Source organism: Triticum aestivum, chromosome 5D (genome assembly GCF_018294505.1).
Source record: "Triticum aestivum cultivar Chinese Spring chromosome 5D, IWGSC CS RefSeq v2.1, whole genome shotgun sequence".
In the NCBI taxonomy this organism is placed as follows: Eukaryota; Viridiplantae; Streptophyta; class Magnoliopsida; order Poales; family Poaceae; genus Triticum; species Triticum aestivum.
This window is the reverse complement of record NC_057808.1, coordinates 459,593,218-459,603,419: the sequence shown is the minus strand read 5'-3', so window position 1 is coordinate 459,603,419 and position 10,202 is coordinate 459,593,218. Positions and strand designations below refer to the sequence as shown.

General features: G+C 44.7%; 1 protein-coding gene across 1 annotated transcript; it reads right to left on the bottom strand.

Moving 5' to 3' along the window:
* Positions 1-7,810: 7,810 nt before the first annotated feature.
* Positions 7,811-9,428, bottom strand: LOC123125512 (leucine-rich repeat extensin-like protein 6). Its single transcript, XM_044545990.1, has one exon. The coding sequence runs from the start codon at positions 9,366-9,368 to the stop codon at positions 8,211-8,213; it is 1,158 nt and encodes a 385-aa protein (XP_044401925.1). The 5' UTR covers positions 9,369-9,428; the 3' UTR covers positions 7,811-8,210.
* Between the last annotated feature and the right edge of the window lie 774 nt (positions 9,429-10,202).

The window sequence follows — 10,202 nt, the reverse complement described above, 5'->3', positions numbered from 1 at the left end:
CACGTTCAGCTCGATGACGTCCCTCGAACTCTTGATCCAGTTGAGGCCGAGGGAGAGTTCCATCAGCATGATGGCTTCACGACAGTGATGATGAAGTTACCGGCGCAGGGCTTCGCCTAAGAACTACAACGATATGACCGAGGTGTGTAGCTGTGGAGGGGGCCACCGCACACGGCTAAGAGAAGGCTTGGTGTCTCTTTGGGGTGCCCCCCTCCCGCGTATATAAAGTAGGGAGGAGAGGTGGCCGACCCAAGGGGGCGCGCCAGGTGTGGGGAGTCCTACTAGGACTCCCTAGTCCAAGTAGGATTCCCCTCTCCTTTTTCCTTTTTCGGAATAGCAAAGAGGGAAAGAGAGGAGGAGTAGAGAGGGAAAGGGGGGCGCCGCCCCCACCCCTTGTCCAATTCGGATTGGCAAGGGGGGGCGCGCCACCTTCCTGTCTGGCCCTCTCTCCTCCACTAAGGCCCATGTGTGGCCCATTAACTTCCCGAGGGGGGGGGTTCCGGTAACCCCCGGTACTCCGAAACCTATCCGATACTTCCCGAAACCATTCCGCTATCCGAATATAACTTTCCAATATACGAATCTTCATTTCTCGACCATTTCGAGACTCCTCGTCATGTCCGTGATCTCATCCGGGACTCCGAACAAACTTCGGTCATCAAATCACATAACTCGTAATACAAATCATCATCGAACGTTAAGCGTGCAGACCCTACGGGTTCGAGAACTATGTAGACATGACCGAGACACATCTCCAGTCAATAACCAATAGCGGAACCTGGATGCTCATATTGGCTCCTACATATTCTACGAAGATCTTTATCGGTCAAACCACATAACAACATACGTTGTTCCCTTTGTCACCGGTATGTTACTTGCCCGAGATTCGATCGTCGGCATCCTCATACCTAGTCCAATCTCATTACCGGCAAGTCTCTGTACTCGTTCTGTAATACATCATCCCGTGACTAACTCATTAGTCACATTGCTTGCAAGGCTCATATTGATGTTCATTACCGAGAGGGCCCAGAGATACCTCTCTGATACACGGAGTGACAAATCCTAATCTCGATCTATGCCAACTCAACAAACACCATTGGAAACACCTGTAGAGCATCTTTATAATCACCTAGTTACTTGTGACGTTTGATAGCACACAAGGTGTTCCTCCGGTATTCGGGAGTTGTATAATCTCATAGTCTGAGGAACATGTATAAGTCATAAAGAAAGCAATAGCAGAAAAACTAAACGATCATTATGCTAAGCTAATGGATGGGTCTTGTGAAGGAAATATGCCCTAGAGGCAATAATAAAGTTGTTATTTATATTTCCTTATATCAAGATAAATGTTTATTATTCATGCTAGAATTGTATTAACCGGAAACTTAGTACATGTGTGAATACATAGACAAATAGAGTGTCCCTAGTATGCCTCTACTAGACTAGCTCGTTAATCAAAGATTGTTAAGTTTCCTAACCATAGACATGTGTTGTCATTTGATGAACCGGATCACATCATTAGAGAATGATATGATCGACAAGACCCATCTGTTAGCTTAGCACTATGATCGTTTAGTTTATTGCTATTGCTTTCTTTATGACTTATACATGTTCCTATGACTATGAGATTATGCAACTCCCGAATACCGGAGGAACACTTAGTGTGCTATCAAACGTCACAACGTAACTGGGTGATTATAAAGATGCTCTATAGGTGCCTCTGATGGTGTTTGTTGAGTTGGCATAGATCGAGATTAGGATTTGTCACTCCGATTGTCGGAGAGGTATCTCTGGGCCCTCTCGGTAATGCACATCACTATAAGCCTTGCAAGCAATGTGAATAATGAGTTAGTTGTGGGATGATGCATTATGGAACGAGTAAAGAGACTTGCCGGTAACGAGATTGAACTAGTTATGATGATGCCGACGATCGAATCTCGGGCAAGTAACATACCGATGACAAAGGGAACAACGTATGTTGTTATGCGGTTTGACCGATAAAGATCTTTGTAGAATATGTAGGAGCCAATATGAGCATCCAGGTTCCACTATTGGTTATTGACCGGAGATGTGTCTCAGTCATGTCTACATAGTTTTCGAACCCGTAGGGTCCGCACGCTTAATGTTCGATGACGATTTGTATTATGAGTTATGTGATTTGATGACCGAAGTTTGTTCGGAGTCCCGGATGAGATCAAGGACATGACGAGGAGTCTCGAAATGGTCGAGACATAAAGATCGATATATTGGAAGGCTGTATTGGGACATCGGAAAGGTTATGAGTGGTTCGGGTATTTTTTGAAGTACCGGTGAGTTACGGGAATTCGCCGGGGGAAGTATTGGGCCTTCATGGGCCTTAGTGGAAAGGAGAGAAGGGCCACAAGGGGAGGCCGCGCCCCCCCCCATGGGCTGGTACGAATTGGACTAGGGAGGGGGCGGCGCCCCCCCCCTCTTTCCTTCTCCCTCTCCTACTCCTTCCCTCTCTCCCCTCTTGGAAAAAGGAATGGGACTCCAACTAGGATTGGGAATCCTAGTCGGACTCCCCCTATAGGCGCGCCCCTCCTAGGCCGGCCTCCTCTTCCCCCCTCCTTTATATACGTGGGCAGGGGCACCCCAAAGGCACTCCAAGATTTGTCGTAGTGCTTAGGCGAAGCCCTGCGTCGGTAACTTCATCATCACCGTCACCACGCCGTCGTGCTGACAAAACTCTCCCTCGGCCTCAACTGGATCTAGAGTTCGAGGGATGTCACCGAGATGAACGTGTGCAGATCGCGGAGGTGCCGTGCAATTGATACTTGATCGGTTGGATCGCGTAGACGTTCGACTACATCAACCGCGTTACTAAACGCTGACGCTTTCGGTCTACGAGGGTACGTGGACACACTCTCCCCGCTCGTTGCTATGCTTCTCCTAGATAGATCTTGCGTGATCGTAGATTTTTTTTGAAATACTACGTTCCCCAACATCTTGTCCATCACATCATTCTCTAATGATGTGATCCCGTTCATCAAATGACAACACATGTCTATGGTTAGGAAACTTAACCATCTTTGATTAACGAGCTAGTCAAGTAGAGGCATACTAGGGACACTTTGTTTTGTCTATGTATTCACACATGTATCAAGTTTCCGGTTAATACAATTCTAGCATGAATAATAAACATTTATCATGATATAAGGAAATATAAATAACAACTTTATTATTGCCTCTAGGGCATATTTCCTTCAGGGGGGGTGTCTTTGCGTTGGTGTCGAGGTATTTGCCTTCTTGTTCCTACTCTTTAGTTGCTATGGGAAGACCAATCCTTGGAGATTGGGGTGATGCCCCCCACCCCCAGTTGTTTTTGCAACAACTACGAGGTTGTGGCCTCCTTTTCTCCCTACAGGTGTCTCCCTGACACGACAAATCGACCTATGGTGATTCGTGATCCCGCTCCGTTGTAACGACATTCTCCTCACATCGTTGGGAAGCCAATGAGAGTATTATTCATGAGAAGGTTCGACTTTAGGATTTGGAATCTACACAAGGCTTCTACAATGAGGGCTTCTTCTTTGGAGGCATTGGTCCACCTGGACCCCTGACCACAAGATACAATGTTAGGTCGACTTCAACTATGGAACAGGGGGGCGGCATGGCTTCGGCTCATGCTGGAAATTGATTTTGTTTGCCCCACTAAGAACCAGATTGTAATTTACTTTTTCTTGGGATGTCTTGTACGGTTCATACTATTTAGTATAAATCCATAGGCTCATTCACAAAAAAAGAGTGTTCTATCCTATAGGATTACAAAACTACATGAATTTGCATGGAAGAGTGTTTGATAGCATTGGAAAACAAAATAAATTTTACCAAGAAATTTGAGTGGATGAAAATTTTCCTCCAAAATAGAGTACAAAGAGTCATGTGGAAAAAAATTATAAGGATTCCACTCGTACAAATCAAATGACCGCCATAGCAAAAAAATCCAAGGATCCAAGTCCTCCAAGGAAACCTATGAAATTCCTTGAATCAAAGTAGACCTTACAAACACGAAAACACAAAAACGAAAGAAAAAACTAGAACTTAAGGATAGGGTTTAGACGGAAGATTGATTTACTACCATCTTTGCTATTATCCAGTTAGCTAAATATCTTTATTTGGTTTGAATGGATTCTATCGACATCGTGCTCATCTCCATATTATGCATCCACTCTGACCGTCGATAAGGCCATACGAAGTTGGAGGCGGTCGTGACTGGAGTGGGATTAAGGCTCAAAGATTACATGTTAGGGGGAGATATTGATGCTCACCATTGCCAAATGAGAACTAGTTGTACCTCCACTTATAGGGATGGTCGTGAGAATTAGTGGAGGGACAGTTGGTGCGCTAGTTTGAAACGATGGGTCGACGAGCTAGAGTAGATGGAATGTGGTGAGCCCTCATGGTTAGCATTGTGGTGGAAAGTGGCAAGAAAGGAAGAGGAGGGCGGCTCTGGCCGTTCGCAGAAGGAAAGACAGGGTGAGGGTTGAGTGAGAAAAGACAATATCTTACTTGTTGGGTGCTGATATAGTTGTAAAAAATAATAGTTGGAGCTATTTTAGTTTTAGACAATTTATAAACAGTGGCCGCAATTATTTTTGATATATATGTAACTACTCATACATGGTTCACCACCAATCACCATAGAGCCATAGTAACCATGAACACGAGCTAAGATCAATTAGAGTTCTTACATGGTTTTTCTTTTTATGTTTTTCTTTGCTAGTCTTCTGGATATGTATGAAGTCATTTACATGATTGAATGATGGAGTTTACCACCTTTTCTTTATAATATTGATAGACCCATCATAGTACAAACTTAAACATGTATATTGCATATACATCGGAAGATATCTCCAATGATATTTTCTCAAGAAAGAGATTGCTCACCAAAATGCATGTGCTATATGTCCAACCACCCCACAAGACTAACTCCAAAAATATCAACTGGACCCATGGGCCTAGCAAACTATGCAAATACAAATCAATGGAAGTCTAAAGTTACACTTAAGAAGACAAATTTGTCGTGACTTTTCAGAGTAAATTTTAATTCTTTATCTTGTTTCTCACTGATACCATTAGTTAAACCTATATTTTTTCTCAAGAAAGTTACAAAATTTAGCACTCCCAGATCATGGTCCAAATTTATGTTTTGGATATTAGTCTCCGAAGCTTAACTTTATCCACTAGTTCCTATTGCAATATATGTATAACAACCAACAAAGTTATAACATTCTAAAAGTACTCCTTGATAAAAAAAAACTATACATAATTTTTTTGAGAAAATTCTATGGATATGATTTACAAGTTTTCATTCTAAATATTTTGAAAAATAGTAATGTTTAATTTTTTTACTTAAGACACATCTAGAATGTCATTTCTTTTCTTTGAAGGGGGAAGAGAAGAATCGGGCGAGGGGGGGGGGGGCACAATTAAGAGAAAGCACATGCATCTACGTCGTCAAGAACTAGCACTACAGCTATTTGGTTACCTTCTCTCTAACTCCATTGCTTTTTTAAAATTAGTCATTTTCCATTCTACTCGTATGGCTAATCAGTTGATGCTTGTGTCAGTCAGTGCCAAGAGAAGTACTTTGCCTAGATTATATATAAAAGAAGCTTCCTAGAAACACATAACGTTGTGAGTGTGATGTTCATCATTTGATCGCCTTTCTGTCACCATCATGTTGTGTGCCTTATACCTAGTTAACTTTACATTTGTGAACCACTTAAGTTAAGAATCAGGATGTGGGGCACAGAGCAAAAGTGAAATACCACTTTTTGACCTTGGGTATGCTAGTCAAATAAAGGTATCCACCACATATGTATGTACAAACATCAAGACGGACATGTAGGTCACCAGATACATCTTGGACAATCTGCAGAAGGCACAAGAAATCTTCGGTTGTTAATATTCCCTTGTCGTATGTCGCTTTATCCTCGTTTATGTGCAAATTATTTCCGCATCACGTAATGAAAAATCATACTACCTATTTAGTCCAATATATACCCATCCCTCAGACTTAACAACCAGTCATACCTTATACTCAAGTTATTCTATAAAACCACACGTGGTCATCGGCATAATAAAGTTCATTTCAAGTAATTAATCACCAATAGTGTCGTGTGCATCTATGAATGCAGAGGACAAGGAGCAAAACATCTTACTTAATTCGTCTCAAGAAAGTGATCACCAAAAATGGTACAAGTTGAAGCTCACCGGTGTGAAAACAAAATGCTGCCACATTTACGCTTGTGACGACCAGGTCTTTTTTTGGGGGGGTGGGGGTAAGGTAACGATCCGGTCTTTCAACTAGTGGACATGCATTTCTGGCCCTTTTACTGCCCTATCATTTTAACTTTTCTAGTTGAGACGTAAGCATAGAAAATGGTAAAAATGCTTGCATAGAGATCTAGGGTAATCCTTTGTCAAAACAAGTGAGAGGCCATATGGTAGTTTGTGCATTATATAAAGGGATAAGTATATTTTTCGTCCTCGAACTCTATCGAGAGTTTAGAAATCATCCCTCAACTCCAAACCGGATAGTTTTCGTCCCTCGTGCCACTTCGGGCGGTTTTAGTCCTCGGTGAACAGTAAAACCGAAAAAATAGCAAAAAAATCAAAAAAAATTCTGAAATTTTACAGCATCGAAGATACTCTGGTGCGCAAGACCCTGCAAAATATCGTGGTGTTTCAACATTCGAGCAGCTCATGACAAACAAAAAACTGTAAATATGTATGTTGGTAAACAGCAAATTCAAAAAAATAGCAAAAAAAATGAAACTTTTTGGCATCAAAGATGCTCAGGTACGTAAGATGCGTGCAAAATTTCATGATCAAATGACATACGAGGAGCTCTAGCCAAAAAAACAAAATAGCGCACTTTTTCATAAAAATAAAGTTGAGCCAAATTTTGTTTTTTTTTGCCACGAGTTCGTACATTGCCCAAACATCACAAAAATTTGCACGCACGTTGCGCACCCAAGCCTCTTTGATGCCAAAAAGTTCATACTGTTTTGATTTTGTTTGCTATTTTTTAAATTTACTGTTCACCGACGTATATATTTACAATTTTTTGTTTGCCACGAGCTGCTTGATTGTCGAAACACCACGGAATTTTGCACGGGTCTTGCGCACCAGAGTATCTTCGATGCTGTAAAATTTCAGATTTTTTTGATTGTTTTTGCTATTTTTTTCATTTTACTATTCATAAAATTACTGTTCACCACTACTAAAACCGCCCGAAGCGGCATGAGGGACGGAAACTATCCGGTTTTGATAGTTGAGGGACGAAAACTATCCGGTTTGGAGTTAAGGGACGATTTCTAAACTCTCGGAAGAGTTCGAGGACGAAAAATATCTTATCCCTTATATAAAAACAATTTGGCATAGGGTGCGATTTCAAGAGTTTGAATTTGCTGCAAGCTTTTTGACATTAATGTACTCCCTCGTCCACAAATATAACATGTTTTGGATACTTCAATATTTTTGCACACACACTTCTTTATATTTTTACACTAATTACCCCCATTTAATATCTTTTCAACCGGAGTACCCCATTTAGTGAAAGTTTTCTTAGTTTTACCCCCTTTTGAAGTTTCTTTGGTTGTGGATAGTTCCTATAGCGGTTCTTTTACCGGAAAAAAGTGTGGAGCCATGTCCAATACGATGCAGCACCTGGAAGCGTGTACGAGCTCTATGTTCAAATGGTGACATGTATTATTTGTACAGAAAGAGCAGAGTTTGACACTTAAAAATACAACTATAGAACCCAAGAAAGAAGAAAAGAATGTGCATCGGAAAACAGTCGTAAAGTGACTTTATTGCTCAAATCCTTATTTTAGCCATAGTTTACATGTCACACTTTTGTTTTGAGAGCATCAGCTGTGGCACTTATGTGCAGCAACAAAAGGCTAAAGGGACACCACACTTGCAGTTCAATATTCCTCCTCACCTTACCTTGCACCCACCAAACACACGCACGCGCGCACTGACGACACAAATTAATAATCGAAACTAACCTGTGCATTAGCGACCATGAACTAATTCGATGACTCTTGATGATCACCGCTCCTAAACCCCACAAATGATGCTTAGAATTATGGTACGTGTACCACTAACACCAACCACGTGCGCGGCGTTGTCATGCGTACGTCGGTACGTAGGGTGCGTCCATGCACGCGGAAAGGCTTTCACGGCGGCGGAAGAATGCAGCCGTCGGCGCCGCAGTGCACCGGCGGGCGGTGCTCGAAGGCGATGCACTGCTCGTGCGACCGCTGGTGCGGCCAGTCGGGGATGCAGTTCATCCGGTCGTCGCGCCGGGGGACGTGGAGGCAGGACACGGGCTCCTCGCAGAAGTAGTTGCCCACGACCGTCAGGTTCTTCAGATTCGGCAGCAAGCAGATGGTCTCCGGCACCGCGCCGGACAGCATGTTGTACCCCACGTTGATCACCTCCAGGCTCTCCATGTCGCCGATGCTCTCCGGCAGCTCCCCGGCGAACTCGTTGTGGCTGAGGTCCAGCACCTTGAGCTTCTTCAGCTTGCCGATCTCCGGCGGGATGCAGGAGCTGATGCTGGTGTTGAGCAGGATGAGCTCGACAAGCGTGTCGGCCATGTCGCCGATGCTCGGCGGGAGGCAGCCGGCCAGCTTGGTGTTGGCGAGCACGATGACCGACGCCGTGGAGTTGGTCAGGCTCCCCGACGCCAGCGACACGTTGAAGCGGTTGTCGTTGGCGAACAGCGCGTCCAGGCTGAGCTGCCGGCCGAACACCGCGTCCGGGAGCTCGCCGTCGAAGTCGTTGAACCGGAGGTCCAGGTACTTGAGCGACGGCAGAGAGGTGAGGAAGGACGGGAAGGCGCCGGAGAGGAGGTTGTTGCTGACGTCCAGCTCGAAAAGGAGGCGCATGTGCTGCATGGACGTCGGCAGCGTGCCGTGGAACCGGTTGGAGTTGAGGTGGAGGACCGCGAGGTCGGCGAGGAGGCCGAGGTGGTCGGTGAGGACGCCGGCGATGCGGCCGTGGTTGAGGTCGACGCCCGCCACGGTGAGGATGCACGGGTCGTCGGGCGCGGCGGCGCAGAACACGCCGGTGTAGTTGCACACGAAGGGGCCGCACCAGTCAGCGGTCAGGTTCTTGGGGTCCTCGGTGATGACGTGCTTCCATGCCTGGAAGGCGATGTACGCCGCGTCGAGGCGCTCGTTGAACGGCGAGAGCGGCAGGGACGGCAGCGCCGGCGTCGGGGAGGGGGAAGGGGCGGGGAGAGGTTGGGGGAGACATGGAAGGAGGAGGGAGAGAAGGATGATGTGTTGGAGAGCTCTTGTGGCTGCTCTTGGCTTCGAGAGGGGTGACATTTCTGTCTAGATTTTGGGTGCCTAATTATGAGCTTGGGACTTTGGGAGAGAGATGGAATGTGTGTACTGCTGTGGTAGAGTCTTGGATTTTCGGGTGGTTATATATACTGGTTTTGGGATGAGGGGGTTGGAGAAGATGATCACTAGTTTTGCTTAGTCATGGATGTTGACTTGATTATCATAATGTTTTTCTTTACATATTTTTAAGGTATCTTCTTTCTTTATTTTTTAATTGGTACGTGGATGCCATGCCTATTATAACCAATTTTAAGGGTTGTTTAGTTATCATTCGAACACCAAAATACTCCAACAACAAGCATATGCAGGAGAAACTTCCTATCTATTCATAATCAATCATAGCAGTACAAAGAACACCATAGATAACAAAAATTACAACTAGATCCGTCCACCACCTAGCGACGTCAAAAGTATTGGAGCGAGTTGAAGGCGCGCCGCCGTCGTAGCTCCTCCCTCACCGGAACCGGGCAAACCTTGTTGTAGTAGACTGTTAGAAAGTCGTAGTGCTAAGGCCCCATGAGACCATCACACCGGGTAACAACCATCATCTATGAATAAAGTCATAGATCAGAAGGATCAAACCTATAAACACCCAAACGAGCACAAATAAGACTGGATCCAAACAGATCCACCGAAGACCAGTACCGATCAAATCCCACGAGATCCATGGAGACACACCTCTGCTCATCCTCCGACGATGCTAGACGCGCCATCGGGGCGGGGATCGGACGTGGGAGGCATTAAAATGCACAATTGCTAAAGTGACTATAGCTCAAGCCTATGTGACTCCTTTGAGTCATATTCTTGATCGATATT